Source organism: Rana temporaria, chromosome 9 (genome assembly GCF_905171775.1).
Source record: "Rana temporaria chromosome 9, aRanTem1.1, whole genome shotgun sequence".
NCBI classification, from domain to species: domain Eukaryota; kingdom Metazoa; phylum Chordata; class Amphibia; order Anura; family Ranidae; genus Rana; species Rana temporaria.
The window spans coordinates 27,937,861-27,959,297 of record NC_053497.1 but is presented as its reverse complement, the minus strand read 5'-3'; the positions used below and the strand labels follow the sequence as shown (position 1 = coordinate 27,959,297).

At 45.4% G+C, this 21,437-nt stretch overlaps 1 protein-coding gene across 7 annotated transcripts in view; it reads right to left on the bottom strand.

Moving 5' to 3' along the window:
* Positions 1–4,039: 4,039 nt before the first annotated feature.
* Positions 4,040–21,437, bottom strand: part of MVB12B (multivesicular body subunit 12B) — a 219,519-nt gene continuing 202,121 nt past the window's right edge. For all 7 annotated transcript variants that reach the window (XM_040323017.1, XM_040323022.1, XM_040323018.1 and 4 more), the window contains one exon: positions 4,040–4,590. In XM_040323017.1, the coding sequence (XP_040178951.1) occupies positions 4,504–4,590 (87 nt within the window). In that variant the 3' untranslated portion in view covers positions 4,040–4,503. The remainder of the gene's footprint in view (positions 4,591–21,437) is intronic.

The following is a 21,437-nucleotide window of genomic DNA, read 5'->3' as shown; positions in this document are numbered from 1 at the left end:
ACGAGCAGGAATCTAAGGGGAAAAGAGAAAAAAAAAAAATAAATGGGTGAACTCCCGCTTTAAGGCCTTGTTCACGCGAGTGTACATCTGTGCAAAGGGCAGAGTTTGCCCACACAGCATTCATAAGTGTTCCATGCATCTGGTTGCAGGCAGTCTCACATGCATGTCTATTGGGAAGCAACAGCTGCATAGACACAGCCGTTATTTCAAATTGGACATCCATGCGAGTGATTGTCCCCAAATGCAGACAGCATGAGTACAGGGATACGCACCCACACGAATATCAAATTGAAAACTTTTTTACTACTTAACTGTTTGTGGCCCATTTTAAAGTACCAATTTGAGGAATCCACTGTCAGAATACACAAATTAACGGTTGTTCTAACAAGAACGTTGGACAGAAGTTGATCGGGAGTGGCCACTCATGAATTAAATTTCCGACGTTCGCTGCTGGACTTTAAGTTCACTTAAATGAAAAAAAAGACACACCCTAATAACATTTCATAGCCTAGACTCCTAGAGCACTCTAAATGCCAACTTACTATCCAATGTAAAGTTATGCACTTGGGGGCTAAGAATATGCATGCATCATACATACTAGGGGGAGTACAACTGGGGGGATCCGTAGTGGAGAAGGATCTGGGGGTTTTGGTAGATCATAAGCCTAATAATGGCATGCAATGCCAAGCAGCGGTTTCCAAAGCGAGCAAAGTCCTTTCTTGTATTAAGAGAGGTATGGACTCCAGAGAGAGAGATATCATTTTGCCCCTGTACAAATCATTAGTAAGACCTCATCTGGAATATGCAGTTTAGTTTTGGGCCCCAGTTCTCAAAAAGGATATCAGGGAACTGGAAAAAGTGCAGAGAAGGGCAACCAAACTGATAAGAGGCATGGAGGAGCTCAGCTATGAGGAAAGATTAGAGGAACTGAATTTATTCTCTCTTGAGAAGAGATTAAGGGGGATATGATCAACGTGTACAAATATATAAGGGGTCCATACAGTGAACTTGGTGTTGAGTTATTCACTGTACGGTCAACACAAAGGACAAGGGGGCACTCTTTACATCTAGAGGAAAAGAGATTTTTTCTCCAAATACAGAAAGGCTTCTTCACAGTGAGAGCTGTGAAAATGTGGAATAGACTCCCTCCAGTCTATTCTGGCCAGCTCAGTAGATTGCTTTAAGAAAGGCCTGGATACTTTCTTAAATGTACATAATATAACTGGGTACTAACATTTATAGGTAAAGTTGATCCAGGGAAAATCCGATTGCCTCTCCGGGGATCAGGAAGGAATTTTTTCCCCTGCTGTAGCAAATTGGATCATGCTCTGCTGGGGTTTTTTGCTTTCCTCTGGATCAACTGTGGGTATAGAATTGGGTATATGGGATTGTACGATATTTTTTATTTTATATATTTATGGTTGGACTAGATGGACTTTTTCAACCTGACTAACTATCACTGGCCTTGAATGGGGCCTGTTGGGTTACACAAATCCAAGGGTTAAATCTGCTGCAGACTTTGTTTTCCTTCTACTGAATTTTCTCACCCCTATGAGCTCGGGATAATGAGAATCAACAGACACTACAGTGTGTTGCATCAACTCAATTATCAAACTTTTTTCCTTTAAGTTAGATATTTGTATAAAGTGGACATAGGCAATGTGGCTTAACTGTAGCCTATAATAGGTTAACAGTTTGCATACATACAATACACTCTTATTTCTTAGAGATTACATATTTTTCAGTAAATCAAAACTCAACATTTCATTACAGTTTAAATAGATATTTTGTCTAGAAACGACTGCTTATATGAAACTCACTTTTACCTTCAGGGCCATACTCCTACACTAGAGATGCAAGGATGCCCCCACTCCTGTCTAGGGAGTTATGGTGCATCTAGCACCATTGTAAATTTTGAGTCCTAAAATGTAAACCCTGGAAGAAGTTGCAGCTGTCCTGGAAAGTCGTTGAAGTCCTTGAGGGAGGGGGTTGCTGACAGTGCCTATATTACAATAAAAGATAGGGATCTAGGATAGGTAGGCACTGAAGAACCAGCCTTCCTGCACTGCTTGACCATGTGTATGTGCGGCAGGGAGTTGGCTGTGAGTCGTCTAGAAGTCATGGCTGGCTCCCACATCGAATGCTGTGTACACACGATCGGAATTTCCGTCAACAAATGTTTCGATGGGAGCTTGTTGTAGGAAATTCCGACCATGCGTAGGCACCATCAAACATTTCCTGCTGTAATTTCCGACAACAAAAATTTGAGAACTGGTTCTCAAATTTTCCGACAACAAAATCCGTTTTTTTACTGAATCAAGTACTAGACGGAAGTGCTCGGTCTGGTAAAACTAGCGTTCGTAATGGAGATAGCACATTCGTCACGTTGCAAATTTTTGAATCTTTTAGGCTGCATTCACATCTGTGCGTAGCGTTTTGCTGCGTTTACCGCGATTTGTGGCGACAAAACGCTGTGTTTTTTACAGCGATTTGCTGCGACAAAACGCAGCGTTTTTTACCGCGATTTTGTACAGGTCTAGGGTCACCAATGTAAAACGCCCAAATACGCTCAATTCGAGCGACAAAAAAGGGTCCAGAACTTGTTTGGGCTTCAGGCGTTCGGCGTCAGGCGTTTTGTAGTGGAGATGTGAACCATCTCCATAGAGAATAATGTATTTTTTTCCCCTCTAGCGTTTTGGGGCATTGCGCTTCAGGCGACAAAACGCTCAGGTGTGAATGCAGCCTTAATGCAGCGCATTCTCTTCTTCTTTATAATGCTAGAATAATAAAGTTGTTTTGCTGCTGATATTCACACAGAGTTCTGACAAACTGATTTCTCTGAGACTCCGAGAGATCGGGAACAGCAGCAGATGACATACAAGTGCGAATCGTCTCTCACCAAACTTCTACTAACACGAGATTAGCTGAAGGAGCCCAAAGGGTGGCGCACTTGGTATTGAACTTCCCCTTTATAGTGCCGTTGTACATGACCGCGTTCTTGGCGATCGGAATTTCCGACATTTGTGGGACCGTGTGTATGCAAGACAAGTTTGAGCCAACATCCGTCAGAAAAAAATCCACGGTTTTGTTGTCGGAAATTCCGATCGTGTGTATGCGGCATTAGACAGTGGTGTCAGAGGGGAAGGGGGCGCTGGACTGGTAAGTATCTGTTTTCTTGAATTCGGCAGGTACAAATCTTTATAATCTGCTAACTTAAAGGGGAGGTTCACCATATAAAACATTTCTAACACTACATCCAGCCCAGTTCTGCATATAAAATTACACTGACCTTTTTTTTTTTTTCGTAGATAGCGTTTAGCCTTAGAATTCACCGCGGCTTCCGGGTAGGGAATCCCGCGGGAGTGGGCGTTCCTATTGACATGCCAATTGATTGACATGCTAAACGACGGCGCACATAGCGCGTCACGACTTCCCGAAAGAAGCTCGGGTCGGCTCTATTCGGCGCCTGCACACCGGCGCCGAATAGAGCCGAGCCGAGCTTCCTTCGGGAAGTCGTGACGCGCTGTCGTTTAGCATGTCAATCAATTGGCATGTCAATAGGAACGCCCACTCCCGCGGGAATCCCTACCCGGAAGCCGCGGTGAATTCTAAGGCTAAACGCTATCTACGGCGGAAAAAAAAAAAAGGTCAGTGTAATTTCATTTGCAGAACTGGGCTGGATGTAGTGTTAGAATTTTTTTATAGGGTGAACCTCCCCTTTAATTTTCACATGTCCGGGTAAAGTTCCTTTTTAAGAACTACTTAGCTATGGGATATGAAGTAGGAGGAACACCATACATGACAACAATAATTTAAATGCCATAAAAAAGATTTTTTTCCAGAAAAGGCAGAAAGTATAAGTTATGCAGTCATTTTGTATACAAACAGTGCTTCTGATTGCTAAGTGTTAATGAAAATTTTCATTATTCAATGCACTTGCTTGTGTAACAATGCATAGGACCTTCAAAACTCACAGATACACCGTTCTTTTCAATAGACACAACCTCACAATGTATGTGCATATAATAATTCCAAGCTGTTCGTGCACAATACTTTTATTGTAGCATATTTTAAAGATGCTAGTCAACAAAATATAAAAAACAAAACAAAAAAACAGATAAACAACTTGTGCGTCACGTCAGCTTCTGTTACACAAGTTCACAAAACGCTACGGCGTCAATGTCAGACTGGCTCATTGTAACACCTCTACGGAGGCTGGAAGTGTGCAGACATGATCACTACTGGGTAACACTGTAGGATACTGAGCCAGATCCGGCCCACAACTGGTAATACAACTCCATAATTATTTTTTCTTCTTTTTTTTTTTTTTAATAGTTATATTTACAAAATATCAATACAAAAAAACTGGATTGTTAGAAAAAAAAAATCCACCAACTCGTCATTTCTACCATCAGGTTAAGGGTTAGAAGTCAGGGTCAGCAGCAATGGGTTCTGCTCAGTAGTACTTGTGAGTGCCAAATCCGTTTTCTGTGTCTCTCTTTCTCATGGCGGGGGCATCTGTTGGCAGCGGGCAGGACTGGGGGGCAGACGGGCTGCAGCACTTTGTTCTGTTCGGAAACTGTAGTCATACTGTGGAGAAAAAATAAATAAAAAAAAGGAGGAAAAGGTTGTCAGCTTGGCTTTATTCATAGTTGTTGCTGTGTAGTAATGCATCCAAATTAATACCGGATTTCAACCACTGAGCTACAGTACAAAACCATACATACATCAACACTGCCACCTTGTGGTGAAGTAATACAAACGCAGTTGGAAAGTAAAATACAGTAAAACCTTGGATTGCAAGAAAAATTCGTTCCAAAAACAAGCTTGTAATCCAAAGCACTTGTATATCAAAGCAAATTTCCCCATAAGAAATAATGGAAACTCAAATGATTCGCTCCACAACCATTTATTCATAGGCCCTCCAGTTTATAGTCCATATAAAAAGATTATAGCAATGTGATAAGTTGTGTAACCATAAAATGTCCATCCACAGATAGAAGCCTCCACAAGGGGATTAGAAGCAAAATCCAGCAGGAGCTACTGAGTATAAAAGAGAAGAAAGGCGCCTCTAATGGCGCGTACACGCGATCAGAATTTCCGATAAGAAAACTGTGGATTTGTTTCCGATTTGTTCTCTTAAACTTGTGTTGCATACACACACGATCACACAAATGTTGTTGGAAATTCCGAACGGCAAGAAAGCGGTCACCTCCAACACTACTACGGGCCAAGAAAAATTAAGTTCAATGATTCCGAGCATGCGTAGAATTTATGTGAGTCGGAATTGCATGCAGACGATTGGAAATTCCGACAAGAACTTTTGTTGTCGGAAAAATTGAAAACCAGCTCTCAAACACTTGTTGTCGGAAATGCCTACAGAAAATGTCGGATGGAGCCTACACACGGTCGTATTTTTTGACAACAAGCTCACATCGAACATTTGTTGTCGGAAATTCCGATCGTGTGTCCGCGGCATAAGTGTAGCAATATGGTTACATTTAATGAAGGTACAACATTTAGCAATTTACATGGTTGATGATTAAAACAGACAAATCTAAGTATACAGGCACCTGGGGTAAAGCGATCCACATAGACTGTCCTCCACACCGCTAGCTCTCACCGCTGTCAATCTGCAATCATGACTGGGAAGACTACCCTGCAGTAGAGTGATCTGAAAGCGAGTCTTGAACCGCTCGTGGAAGGGACGACTTCAATGGCGGTGCAGAGGACGATTTATCTGGACAGCTTTACTCCGGATGCCTGCATACTTAGATGTGCCTCTTTTAATCATCAACCATGCGAGTTGCTAAATGTTATACCTTATATAGAATCCATTAAAAGAACACTAAAGTTTTCTTTTTAAATAACAAACATCTCATACTTACCTCCACTGTGTGGCTCATTTTGCACAGCGTGGCCCTGATCCACTTCTTCTGGGGTCCCTCAGCGGCTGTATCTCCTCCACTTTGCAAAAGCTTTCCACCTTAATGCAAACTCGCTCGCACGGTGGAAAGCTCTTGAGGGAGCGCTCCCGTGATACAGCTGCGGCCATAGCTGCCGACTGTATCACTCGCCGCGCCATTGGATGTGATTGACAGTGTAGTCAATCGACGGCCAGGCTAAGAACCGAGGAGGATGACGGGGGTGAGCACGGGACTTTCGAGGGGTAAGGTAAGTAAAATGGGGGCTCAAGGGGGGGGGGGGGGCGGTACTATCGGATGTTTTTTCACCTTAATGCATTAGGTTAAAAAACATTTACCTTTACAACCCCTTTAAGGTGAAAAAACACAAAGCTTTACAACCCTCTTAAAGCGGGTGTTCACTCGAAAAACATTTTTTAACATTAGATTGATGCTCATTGTGTCAAGGGGAATCGGGTAGTTTTTTTAAAAACAAAGCAGTACTTACCGTTTTAGAGTGCGATCTTCTCCGCCACTTCCGGCTATGGGCTGCGGGGCTGGGCGTTCCTATTTGATTGACAGTCTTCCGAAAGGCTTCCGACGGTCGCATACATCGCGTCACGAGTAGCCGAAAGAAGCTGAACGTCGGTGCGGCTCTATACGGCGCCTGCGCACCGACGTTCGGCTACTTTCGGAAAATCGTGACGCGATAGATGCGACCGTCGGAAGCCTGTCAATCAAATAGGAATGCCCAGTCCCGCAGCCCATACCCGGAAGCGGCGGAGAAGATCGCTCTCTAAAACGGTAAGTACTGCTTCGATTTTAAAAAAAATACCCGATTCCCCTTGACAAAATGAGCATCAATCTAATGTTAAAAATTTACTTTTCGGGTGAACCTCCACTTTAAGTTCAAAGATTTGATAACGTTTATCATGTTATTCTTGATAATAAAGTTTATTCTTTTTTTGGGCTAATTTGTATCCCTTTATTTTAACCAGTGATCCCATCTGTAACATCCTAGGCTGAAAACACTCACTAAGTGTACTGTATCTATGGAGAAGCTGCATTGTCAACCTAGGACAGGGACATGCTGGTGCTTTATAACACCTTCCCCACTCCTTATCTCCCTAACATAGGAGGGAGGTGTTCTGGCATTCACCAGTAACCTGAGCATGGCCAATAGGACTGCTGCTTGAGAGAATACTGCAGAATGTACAGGACATTTCTGGCAGGAGCAACAGTTTTTTTTATTTTTTTTACACTTTCTGCACAAATACTTTCAATGGCATATTTAACAAAAGAAAGGGAGTGAAGAGGATACCTTTATTGTTAAGGTTTACAAACATGTATTGTCTAAATATCGAAGGAATGTGTATTCTTACTCAAATCTATTAAAAGAATGTCTAAGCATTTTCAGTCTTCAAAAATAATATTTTTAATGTGTATATTATGTGTGAAATGTCATTTTCTATTTATCTCCTACGCTTCTCGTCTCCATCTAGTGAAAATAATGCAGTATTTTGCTGAAATGCCACATTAAGGAAATTACTGCATTGCGGCCACTAGATGGAGTTGATCCAAAAATAGAGCACAGCTGAGCATGTGCAGAGCAGGGTGAGACAGTACATTACTTATTTTAACCACTTAAAGGGGTTGTAAAGACAAAAATATTTTCCTCTTAAATTAAAGTCTGACAGTAGCTGATAAAGTAAAAAGTAATGTTTTGCATTATAACTAGTTTGATACCTGTTGAAATTGAGCTGTTTTATTCACCTCCAGCACTCCTGAATCATTATTCTCACTGACTTCCTGGTTTGCGGTGCGCATTCATTATTGCTACAGTTCCCATTAGGCTTAGCCTCCATGCCTGTGAGGGATAAGAGAGCATCTTCACGCAGGGCTGTAGTCATAGGGAGGGGGTGAGCACATTCTGCTTTCCACCATGCAAAACAGCTCAGATGCTGGTGGAAAGCAAGAAGAGGAGAGGCAGGAAATGGCATTTTCAAACCTTGATTACTGTATTTTGGAGGTCAAAAGGAAAAACGAGGTAAGTGATATTTAAATGCTCTAGCTTACAGCAATCAATTGATCTAATAAAAAACGAACCTTTAGTGTTCCTTTAAGGACCGCCTAATGCCGATATACGACGGCAGAATGGCACGGCTGGGCACGTACATGTACGCCGCCCTTTAAGTGTCCAGCCGTGGGTCGCGTGCTCGACACCTGGTCCGAAGCTCCGTGACCGCGCCCGCGGGACCCGATCACCGCCGGTGTCCTGCGATCGCAGGTCACAGGAGCTGAAGAACGGGCAGAGGTGTGTGTAAACAAACCTTCCCCGTTCTTCTCTGCAGCAGTGTCACTGATCATCTGTTCCCTGTTATAGGGAACAGCAATCAGTGATGTCACGCCTACAGCCACGCCCCCTACAGTGAGAATCACTCCCTTAGGGCACGCTTAACCTCTTAGCGCCCCCTAGTGGTTATCCCCTTCACTGCCATTGTAATTTTCACAGTAACAGTGCATTTTTATAGCACTTTTCGCTGTGAAAATGACAAAGGTCGCAAAAATGTGTCAAAAGTGTCCGCCATAATGTCGCAGTCACGAAAAAAATCACTGATTGCCGCCATTACTAGTAAAAAAAAAAAAAATTATTAATAAAAATGCCATAAAACTATCCCCTATTCTGTAAACGCTATAACTTGTGTGCAAACCAATCGATAAACGCTTATTGGGATTTTTTTTACCAAAAATAAGTAAAATAATACGTATCGGCCTAAACTGAGGAAACAAAATTGTTTTTTTATATATTTTTTGGGGGATATTTATTATAGCAAAAAGTAAAAAATACAGATATTTTTTCCAAAAATGTCGCTCTATTTTTGTTTATAGCGCAAAAAGAAAAACCCTGCAGAGGTGATCAAATACCACCAAAAGAAAGCTCTATTTGTGGGAAAAAAAGGACGCCAATTTTGTTTGGGAGCCACGTCGCACGACCGCGCAATTGTCAGTTAAAGCGACGCAGTGCGGAATCGCAAAAAGTGGCAATGTCCTTAACCTGCATAATGGTCAGGGTCTTAAGTGGTTAAACAGTATAGGCATTTATTTTCAATTATTTACATGACTATACATGCATAAGGGAAATAAATAGATCACTAAAGTGATCTAGCAGAACTTAGTTTTCTGACTAAAGTTTCACTATAAGGACGATATATGTTTATGACATATTTTTTGCACACATGAGAAGCGCACTTGACGTGGTTGATTTACTAAAGGAAAATAGACTATGCAAGTGCAGTTGCACTTATTTTCCTTCAGTAAATGTAATGTGAACGCACGCCGCCGTGTTTGCGCTCCACATAACAGTGACTGCAAACCTAGCGTCACTTCCTGTGCGCCGGCTGGCGTGCGTTCCAGACGCAGGATCGGACTATGAGAGACCCGGTTGACATGGGGGGAGATGACTATCAGGTACCATGAATTCAATGATCACCCATAGGTGAGATTGGCTAGCATTTAGTGTGTGTGACTGTGTCTGCCACTGTGGCACAATTCGCAAGCCCTCCTGTGGGAGGTTATTGTTGTTATTGTTGGAACCCCACTTACCACATTACTAGAGGAGATCGGTGTGCACATTAGTGCTCTGTGTACTCATGGTGTATTGTATCCATTTTAATAATGTTCTTCTGTCCATTAGCATTGCCAGCACACTCTGTTTGATTCACCCTTGCATCCTTGGGTGGCAGAAGAACTTCTAAAACAGTTACATCAATTGTTCATTATTATTGTATTATTATTATTTTCCTAGTAAGAATCACGATATCCCTTTCCAGTTGGCGTTATCCTTTGGCCACCCACAGAGGAGGGAGGGTTCCACAAGCCCTTCTGGGAGGACCCTACTTGTTTGATTATCGGTGCATATGTGTATATATATGGACAGCTGTGGGAGGCAACACTGCTGGGCTCTGATGAAGAAGGTATTCCTTCGAAACGCGTCAGTGGCCCTTGTCATTTCCTCTGTGACCACCTGGAGTTTATTTGGTTCTGACTCATTGCTGCTATCTTTGTAAACTATTTACACTGTGAGCAACTCACCTACATTTGTGAGTAGTTTTCCTTCTATTTATTTTTAATAACACTTTTCCAAAGGATAATGCACTAGGCTGGTGCGCCCTCTCTTTTTCTCTTTTTACCCCCCCCCCCCTAATATTTACCTGAGACCCATCTTGATCCAGCGATGTTGCTCAAGAGACTCGGTTGTCCGGGACACTCCCTTCTTGATTGACTGAGACACAGCAGTGGGCACCATTGGCTCCCGCTGCTGTCAGTCAGTGAACCAATGAGGAGATAGAGGGGGCGGAATGGACACACAGAGCAGCGGCTTGGCTCGGGTGCCCCCCAAAGCAAGCCGCTTGCTATGGGAGCATTCGGCAGGAAGGAGGGGCGAGGAGCGCCGGCGAGGGACCCGAGAAGAAGAGGATCTGGGCTGCTTTGTGCAATATCATTACACAGAGCAGGCAAGTATAACATGTTTGTTATTATTTTTTTTTTAAATATCACTTTAACAGAACAAGCTGAAAACAGACGCGAATTGGACAGTTGCGCTAGATTCAGTCTGCTCCAGTTTTTATAAATTCTCCCTAGTGTATCTATGTTGAAACATGGGGTTTGAAACATGCACCAACATTGATAAATTGTGATTTGTTGCTGAGATGTTGCAGTTTCTATGCCATATAAATGAATATCTCCTTTACAATGTGGTGAAGATATTAGCTGCAGATCCGCTCCTGATTTGACCAGGCCAAGATCTGCACATCAGGCTGACTTCCTTTGATACGCTTTGTACAGATGCTTTAAAGGGGTTGTAAAGGAAATTGTTTCCCCCTAAATAGCTTCCTTTACCTTAGTGCAGTCCTCCTTCACTTACCTCATCCTTCCATTTTGCTTTTAAATGTCCTTATTTCTCCTGAGAAATCCTCACTTCCTGTTCTTCTGTCTGTAACTCCACACAGTAATGCAAGGCTTTCTTCCTGGTGTGGAGAAAGCCTCTTGAGGGGGCGAGCAGGATAGTCAGGACGCCCACTAACACACAGTTCCTTTCTCTATCTGCAAAGTAGAGAGTGTCCTGACCCTCCTGCTCGGCCCCTCCCCCCTCAAGAGGCTTTCTCCTCTACTCGAGTATATACGGTATGTATGGGCCATACCTGTGGGAGGTCCTTGTGGAAGTTGGAAATCACTGCAGTAGGCACCACTACTACAGTGATCTTTACTAACTTCCTGGTGTCTGCTTTCCACGTGAATACAGGAGGTCGTTCCCTTCGCATGGGTGCCATTCAGGGAACACTATGAGGGAGATTTAGTAAAACTGGTGGAGCTGTGCATAGTGAGCTTACAAGTTTTATTGTCAAAACTCAACATAAACAAGCTGAAGTTAGAAACTAGTTACAATGCACAGCCGCTCCAGATTCTGTGTGCACCAGTTTTAGTAAATCTCCCCTTTTGCGTTTTCTCATTGAATGCAAAGTGTTTGCTGATTGGACCAAGTGGAAAGTTGGGGTGGTGACATCACACTCTCTCCCGGTCCAATCAGGGAATACCTTGCATTCATTAAATTTCAAAGTGTCTTTTGATTGTCACCCATGTGAAGTGAGCAATCTTGAGTGTTTAGTAAGCAGAAGTGCAGCCACTCGACACTGGACCTGGAAGCCAGCAGCAATCATGGTAGTACTACAGTGATTTCCAGCTTGCACAGGGATCCCACAGGTATGGCACCTTGATGCATTGAGAGAGGCCCGCATTACTACTAGGCAAACAGAATCCTGCCAGTTAAGAGAGTCTTCACACTGACTGGCTGTTACTATTGGAGGGGCCAGACACAATTAGGTAGTTTCAGGTAGGGGCGCGCAAATCTAGGTGGGCGTAGCCTAGTGTGTTTAAACTACGCCACCTTAAGTAAGAGAGGCAAGTACATGATTCACAAAGTACTTGCCTCCTTACTTAGGGCGGCGTAGTGTAAATGCGGCGGGCGTAAGGGCGCCTAATTTAAATGGGTTGGGGGGGCGTGTTTAATGGCAATGAGGCTTGACCTCACGTTTTTGACGTTTTTTTGTCACTGCGCATGCGCCGGGCGACTACATTTCCCAGTGTGCATTGCGGTTATGTACGCCACACGGGCCTATTGATTTCGACGTGGACATAAACGACGTAAATGCCGATTCGCGGACGACTTACGCAAACGACGTTAAAAATTCGAACCTCGCGGCGGGAACGGCGGCCATACTTTAACATTGTTATTCCACCTAATAGGTGGAATAACTTTAGGCCTTCTAAGGCCTTACGGAAACGGCGTAAATCGACTGCGGCGGCCAGGCGTACGTTTGTGAATCGGCGTACAAACTCATTTACATAATCTACGCCGACCGCAATGGAAGCGCCACCTAGCGTCCATCCGAAAAATTGCAATCTAAGATAGGACGGCGCGAGTCGTCGTATCTTAGATATGTTTAAGAGTATCTCTGTTTGAGCATATGCTTAAACATAGGTCGGCGTAGATTCTGAGTTAGGTCGACTTATCTACTGATAGGTCGGCCTAACTCTACCTGAATCTACATAAACGGGCTTTATTTAGTAAAGCTGGAGTGCAAAATCAGGCTCACCTCTGCATAGAAACCAATCATATTTACAGGTTTTATTGCCAAAGCTGTGAACACAGCGTCTCCCCGCAAGGATGTAGTCCCAAGGGAGGGGGCGAGCACTATGACTAACCCCCAGCCAGAACGGCTCGGATGATGGGGGCAAGCTTACTGAGGAGGAACAGGAAGTGAGACATACAGACAAATGAAAAAAAAACATTTAAAAGAGAAATTGAAGGAAAAGGTAAGTGAACCAACAATGCACTAGCTTAAAGGAACCTAAAAAAACGAAAATAAAAAAAACGAACATTTACAACCGCTTTGTAAGTGATTGTAAAGCCTAAACATTTTTACCTTAAAGGGGTTGTAAAGGTAAAAAAAATTCCCCTAAATAGCTTCCTTTACCTTAGTGCATTCCTCCTTCACTTACCTCATCCTTCCATTTTGCTTTTAAATGTCCTTATTTCTTCTGAGAAATCCTCACTTCCTGATCTTCTGTCTGTAACTCCACACTAATGCAAGGCTTTCTCCCTGGTGTGGAGTGTCATGCTCGCCCCCTCCCTTGGACTACAGGAAAGTCAGGACGCTCTCTACGTTGCAGATAGAGAAAGGAGCTGTGTTTTATTTGGCATCCTGACTCTCCTGTAGTCCAAGGGAGGAGGCAAGCACAACACTCCACACCAGGGAGAAAGCCTTGCATTCCTGTGTGGAGTTACAGACAGAAGAACAGGAAGTGAGGATTTCTCAGAAGAAATAAGGACATTTAAAAGCAAAATGGAAGGATGAGGTAAGTGAAGGAGGACTGCACTAAGGGAAAACAATTGTACCTTTACAACCCCTTTAATGCATTCTTTGCATTAAGGTAAACAATGTTTTAATATCGGCATCCCCACCTCACTCTCCCTTTTACTTACCTGAGCCCTCATTCCATCCACCTCCAGGCACATCTGCAGATCCTCTCTCCCCTCACTTCCGGGTCTTGCTGGCTTTGCAGGGGCACCAGGAGCCGTTGGCTCCCAATGCTGTCAATCAAAGCCAGTGACGAGGGAGCGGGGCAGAGTCCCGCTGTCTGTGTCAATGGACACAGCAGTCAGGCTTGGGTGTGAGTACATACGAGTACCCCCATGGGGGCACTGGACAGAGGGGAGGGGCCAGGAGCGCTGGCGGGGGACCCAAATAAAGGAGGTTCGCGGCAGCTCTGTTGTGCAATTCCATTGCACAGAGCAGGTAAGTATAGACCCGTTTGTTGTTTTGTTTTTATTTACCTTAACAATCCCTTTAATTGAACAAGCTAAGATTAGACACTGATTTGGTTTCTATGCAGAAGTGATTTTGCAGCTCTAGTAAATAAACCCCAATGACATCAAAATGATTTGGCAAATCACCTATGAAGGAGGCTACCTCATGGGCTATAAAGAATATAACAACTTGGGAAGGAGAAGTAGAGCATATCAGATGCAAAGGAACAAATAATGGCTTTATCTTTATTGCATGAAGCATAATCCCTCATTTTTAATGGTAATTAGTTTTGCAATATCATTAAGCAGGAACAACTCCCGTCACTATAAAACAGCCCCCTGCAAAGAACCAAAATGAGCTGCCAGCCCCAATCATAGGAGACAAATTAATTTATTAGAAGAAGGAATTAACTAACTGTCAAGCCTGCATAGTGAGCACATAAGCATCAAATAGATTATCAATAGGCGTTAAGTCACGCTTTATTAGATGGAATCTTTGAATGGATAATCCCACATTGTAAGTGAAAGCTTTATTAAAGCGGTGGTTCACCCTAAAAAAAAAAGTTTCTACCATGAAATCCAGCATACTAGCGTGAGCTACAGTATGCCTTTATTTTATTTTTTTGCGCCGTACTACAGTTTAATCCCGTAGTTAAGTTTCAGACTCCCCGCGGGGAATGGGCGTTCCTATGCAGAGGGGAACATGATTGATGGCCGGCTATGGCGCGTCACACTTCCCGAAAATAGCCGGAGTAGGACTCGGCTCTTCACGGCGCTATACGGCGCCTGCGCACAGACTAGGAGCTGACTGCGCAGGCGCCGTGAAGAGCCAAGTCCTACTTCGGCTATTTTCGGGAAGTGTGGCGCGCCATACCCGACCGTCAATCATGTTCCCCTCTGCACTGAAAACTGAAACTTAACTACGGGATTTAACTGTGAGTACGGCGCAAAAAAAAATAAAAAAATAAAGGCATACTGTAGTTCGCGCTAGTATGCTGGATGGCAAAGTAGAATTTTTTTTTTTTTAGGGTGAACCCCCGCTTTAAATATACAGTACACTTGAATGAATGAGAACACGCCTATTGCATTGCTATATAAAACACAAATTCAAAAGTGTTCTGTTAAACTGATACAATAACTCTTTATTAAATAAAACATATGTGGTAAGTGTTCCAGAAAAGAAGTACCATATATACTCGAATATAAGCTGACCCGAATATAAGCCGAGGCACCATATTTTACCACAAAAAAAAAATGGGAAAACGTATTGGACTCGAGTATAAGCCTAGGGTGTCCATGTGCATGCCTCACTATGCCCATGCCTCACTGTGCCCATGCCTCACTGTGCCCATGCCTCACTGTGCCCATGACTAGACTTACGTTTAACATAGGAGTATATAAGGGGTGCCCGGATTTTAAAAATTGTTTTCTCCCCGGCCATAGGTCCCCCAGACAGCAAACTAAACTTCTCAGGCCATCACCAAACTTCTTGAGCTGCCCTGGTAGTTGATATATTTGCCACTGCTGTGGCATTGTCATACTGGATTCTTACCAGCTAACCTTTCAAATGACGAGTCTAATGCAGCAGGTAAAAATCAGAAGGAGATTGTTAGACTTTTAGGTGCATTCAGAAAGACTTATCTACTGATACGCCGGCCTAAGTCTGAATTTGCTCCGGCGCTAATTTAAGCGTATTCTGGAAACCAGATACGCTTGAATTAGGCTCAGATACGAGCGGCGTAAGGGTCTTACACCGTCGTATCCTAAAATGTCATTTTTAGGCTGACCGCTAGGTGGCGCTTCCATTGCGGTCGGCGTAGAATATGTAAATCACTAGATACGCCTATTCACGAACGTACGCCTGGCCGACGCAGTACAGATACGCCGTTTACGTAACGCATTATCAGGCCTAAAGTTATTCCATCAAATAGCTGGAATAGTAATGTTAAGTATGGCCGTCGTTCCCGCGTCGAAATTCGAAAAATTTCCGTAGTTTGCGTAAGTCGTCCGTGAATAGGGATTTACGTCATTTACGTCCACGTCGAAACCAATAGGACTGTGCAGCTTACTTTGCCGCAATGCACACTGGGATATGTACACGGACGGCGCATGCGCCGTTCGTAAAATACGTCAATCACGTAAGGTCATCCCCCCATTACCATAAAACACGCCCCCTCAGCTAAATTTGAATTAGGCGCCATTACGCCCGCCCAATTTACGCTACGCCGATGTAACTTAGCAGGCAAGTACTTTGTGAATCATGTACTTGCCTCGCTAACTTACGGCGGCGTAGTGTAAACACGATACACTACGCCGCCGCAACGATACGCCTGCCTACCTGAATCTAGCTACTAGAGAGTGAAAATCTGTCAGGGCTGGGCTCAGCCCTTCCTTCTCTGTGCTGGCAGCTCAGCTGTCAGCTAATTGCCAGCTCCCATTTCTCCACAGTGATCCACCTGTTGATACCGCGTTTTTGCGGTAAAAATAGCGCTATTAAAACGCTCATAAAACGCTCCAAAAACGCCCATCTCCATTGCAATGAATTGAAAACGCTGTAAAATTGCGGTAAAATAGCTGTGTTTTACCGCTATTTTAACGCTCCGCTATAGGCGTTTCCAGTGTGAAAGGGCTCTAAAGCCTTCCAGTTTCATTGCTCTTTGCCTTCGCCTGTGTTAACATCACAGAGACTTTCTCCTGCGTTCCTGTTGAAGACCTGCTTGTCTGACGTTCCCCCTGGCTACAGATCCTGCCTGCTGTACTACTACCTTTATCGCTGGCTCTTGGACATTGGCTTGGCCGACTACCCGATCCAGTTACTGAACTCTGGCTATGTTTTGACTACGCTTACTGGGCCGGATTCAGATACATTGGCGTATCGGTCTGGCCCGCGTAACGTATCTCCGATACGTTACGCCACTCTAACTTTGGGCGCAAGTTCTTTATTCACAAAGAACTTGCGCCCTTAGTTAGAGCGGCGTAGCGTATGTGTTGTAATTCAAATGGGGATGTAGGGGGCGTGTTTTATTTAAATTTCCCTTGACCCCGCGTTTTTTACGTTTTACTTGAACGGCGCATGCGCCGTCCGTAAAATCTCTCAGTGTGCATTGCTCTAAATGACGTCGCAAGGACGTCATTGCTTTTGTCGTAAAGGTAAATTACGTCCATCCGTATTCGCGAACGACTTGCGCAAACAACGTAAAAATTTCAAAACTCGGCGCGGGAACGACGGCCATACTTTAGCTACCCCTCATATAGCAGGGGTAACTATAGGCCAGAAAAAGTCGAACGCAAACGAGGTAAAAAAAAAGCGCCGGGCGGTCGTTCGTTTCAGAATCGGCGTAACTTCTCATTTGCATATTCGTCGCATAATAATACGGAAGCGCCACCTAGCGGCCGGCCTGGAATTGCAGCCTAAGATCCGACGGTGTAAGACACTTCCACCTGTCGGATCTTAGGGATATCTATGCGTAACCTGATTCTATTAATCAGGCGCATAGATCCGACCGACGGAACTCAGAGATATGACGGCGTATCAGGAGATACACCGTCGTATCTCTTTCTGAATCCGGCCCACTCTGTTTATCTTTTTATTATTAAACAAGTGTGATTTAACTGTACTTCTGTTTCGGTCTGATTCATGGTTTCTGACAGGATCATACCCAGTGACATCAATTATCTATAATGAGCGATAGCTGGCTTCTCTAATTTAGAGGGTCATTTGGTTCTGTAAAGCTGGCTAGGATTGTGCATGCGGTGGCGGAATACACTTGGGATGTGGCTTAAAGTTTGTTGATTTTTTTTTCTGTGCTGCTCTCTGGCACATGTTTGAAGACCACATCGCAAACAAAGTTTACCTGTTTCTCTGAGGAACTGTACCTGCTTGACTTGCAGTACACTGCGGGACTTTTCCTTTTCTGTTTGGAGTTTAGTATCAATGTGTGACAATTTATTTTGTGTTGTAATACGATTTTCTATTGGCGCTGCACTGGTTTATATTATTGTTTTGGCCAATGGTATCTGTTGGTGTGCAAACAGCTTGCATTTCTTTCACTTATTCGCATTATTACAGTTTTTATTTTTTTCCACTGTGAGGGTTTGCCAGTGTTCATATGGCAACCTATTCTCTATATCAGTGGTCATCAACCCTGTACTCAGGGCCCACTAACAGGCCAGGTTTTATGCATTACCTTGGGGCAGGGGAGGGCTGGTAGGGGGGGCAGGGTGGAAATCTCCCCCCGGGCTGGTGACACTATGCACAGCCACTGGCCGTCACTACCAAATGCTGTTTTTGCAGAGCAGGAATATGCCTGCTGGAGCTCTGTTAAACACAGTTCACGGCCGCTGCTCACCTCCCACTGGCGGACTCTGATGTAAGGGGGGCCTCTGTGCGGACTCTGATGTAAGGGGGGGCCTCTGTGCGGACTCTGATGTAAGGGGGGGCCTCTGTGCGGACTCTGATGTAAGGGGGGGCCTCTGTGCGGACTCTGATGTAAGGGGGGCCTCTGTGCGGACTCTGATGTAAGGGGGGGCCTCTGTGCGGACTCTGATGTAAGGGGGGGCCTCTGTGCGGACTCTGATGTAAGGGGGGGCCTCTGTGCGGACTCTGATGTAAGGGGGGGCCTCTGTGCGGACTCTGATGTAAGGGGGGGCCTCTGTGCGGACTCTGATGTAAGGGGGGGCCTCTGTGGGGACTCTGATGTAAGGGGGGCCTCTGTGCGGACTCTGATGTAAGGGGGGGCCTCTGTGCGGACTCTGATGTAAGGGGGGGCCTCTGTGCGGACTCTGATGTAAGGGGGGGCCTCTGTGCGGACTCTGATGTAAGGGGGGGCCTCTGTGCGGACTCTGATGTAAGGGGAGGCTCTGTGCGGACTCTGATGTAAGGGAGGCCTCTGTGCGGACTCTGATGTAAGGGGGGCCTCTGTGCGGACTCTGATGTAAGGGGGGGCCTCTGTGCGGACTCTGATGTAAGGGGGGGCCTCTGTGCGGACTCTGATGTAAGGGGGGGCCTCTGTGCGGACTCTGATGTAAGGGGGGGCCTCTGTGCGGACTCTGATGTAAGGGGGGGCCTCTGTGCGGACTCTGATGTAAGGGGGGCCTCTGTGGGGACTCTGATGTAAGGGGGGGCCTCTGTGCGGACTCTGATGTAAGGGGGGGCCTCTGTGCGGTCTCTGATGTAAGGGGGGGCCTCTGTGCGGACTCTGATGTAAGGGGGGGCCTCTGTGCGGACTCTGATGTAAGGGGAGGCTCTGTGCGGACTCTGATGTAAGGGAGGCCTCTGTGCGGACTCTGATGTAAGGGGGGCCTCTGTGCGGACTCTGATGTAAGGGGGGGCCTCTGTGCGGACTCTGATGTAAGGGGGGGCCTCTGTGCGGACTCTGATGTAAGGGGGGGCCTCTGTGCGGACTCTGATGTAAGGGGGGGCCTCTGTGCGGACTCTGATGTAAGGGGGGGCCTCTGTGCGGACTCTGATGTAAGGGGGGCCTCTGTGCGGACTCTGATGTAAGGGGGGGCCTCTGTGCGGACTCTGATGTAAGGGGGGCCTCTGTGCGGACTCTGATGTAAGGGGGGGGGGCCTCTGTGCGGACTCTGATGTAAGGGGGGGCCTCTGTGCGGACTCTTGTGATCATGAAAAATCTTAGACTGTTTTCCTCGATCCATTACTTTTCCACGATCTATGGGCCGCTTGACTGGACTTGCCCCCCCAGGCCTAAGGCTGCCAGCCCTCCCCTGCCTTGGGGAGATGCAGACTAGAATACTGCAATCACTGAGCAGCAAATGAGAACACATATGATGTATTTCAGTTACCTTGCAAACCTGGCCTGTTAGTGGCCCCTGAGGACAGGGTTGATGAGCACTGTTCTATATGGTGTCAGACATGTTGCTAGAATTAGGAAGCGGCTGTGTTACAGTAAGGTTGGAGTTGGTGTCCTTTTAAGAGTGATATCACCGCTCAGCGTACAGTATAAGTTCAATGACACTACCCTCTGCATGCCACATGGTAGTACACAGGTGAGCAGGCAATTAACCCTTAAGAGGTACTATGCCATGGGGTTGTCAGTACTCATTGAGGCTGTGACAGTATACAACTGTGCTGGAGGATAGAGCCTTGCTACGCCCCCTTGAAGAGACTGTGTGAAAGGAGCAGTGTGAAGAACAGAGAAAGAAGGGACTACATTTGCTAGCCCAGAGCCTGTTTAACATTCATTGGAGCCTCACCTATTCCCAGTGAAGTATGCACCTGAACAAAGGTCCCACAGGAGGAGGCCAAAAGAGGGGCCCTATAGGAAGGGTAAAAGCGCACACTACAATGATGGTGGAAAATGGTTTTGGACACCTAGTATAAAAGCAGTGGTGGTCTGTGAACAGCCCCACTCTCAGTCCTGTCAAGTCTCCATTTTCGGACTTAGGGGTCTGGTATGAAACCATGCATGCAGCAAGCATTCAAGGTCAAACAGACTGCAGAACAGGGAACCCAGCACAACCGCTGAGTAGACTTAGCATCACATAGGTGTGGTAGAGCAATCACAGTGAAATGCTGAGTTTTTAGGGCCAGAAGTCACTGCAAAATGGTGGATTCTGGGGTAAAAATACAGGATCTGGGGGTCTGGTTTGACTTCCAGCAGCTGCATGAAAGTAGAATCTACATGCATGACCAGGATTATAGCCATTTATTATATATGCATAGGGGTAGATTCAGGCAGGGAGAGCGTATTTGTGTGCGGGCGTAACGTATCCTATTTACGCTACGCCTCTGCAACTTTGACAGGCAAGTGTAGTATTCACAAAGCACTTGCTCCGTAAGTTGCGGCGGCGTAGCGTAAATAGGCCGGCGTAAGCCCGCCTAATTCAAATGTGGAAGATGTGGGTGTGTTTTATGCAAATTTATTGTGACCCCATGTAAATGACGCTTTTTCCGAACGGCGCATGCGCCGTCCGTGAAAGTATCCCAGTGCGCATGCTCCAAATTAACCCACAAAAAGCCAATGCTTTCGACGTGAACGTAAATTACGCACAGCCCTATTCGCGAACGACTTACGCAAACGACGTAATCTACGGAAAATTTGACGCTGGACCGACGTCCATACTTAACATTGGCTGCGCCTCATATAGCAGGGGTAACTTTACACCGGAAAACGCCTTACGTAAACGGCGTATCTGCACTGCGACGGCCGGGCGTACGTTCGTGAATAGGCGTATCTAGCTGATTTACATATTCTAGGCGTAAATCAGCGTACACGCCCCTAGCGGCCAGCGTAAATATGCAGTTAAGATACGACGCCGTAGGAGACTTACGCCGGTCGTATCTTAGCAACATTTAAGCGTATCTCAGTTTGAGCATACGCTTAAAGTTGCGACGGCGCGGATTCGGACTTACGTATCTACAGATACGCCCGTCGTAAGTCTTTCTGAATCTGGCCCATAGTCTCCAACTCCAAATATTGTAGAGGGGTCAGTTAACCCTACGTGTGCCCTGTCTCCAACAGTGAAAAGCTGTGGCCTTGTCAGGAACCACTACCGGTGGACCACTGAAGACTAGAAGATCTTAAGGACCAATGAATCAGACACTGAAAGCTTTGGTTCAACGCACAAGGTTTTTGTACATTGTCCAGTAGGAGAAAGGGGTTCTTTTCTGAACCAAGAGCGAGTGACTTGTACTGAGCGACTGG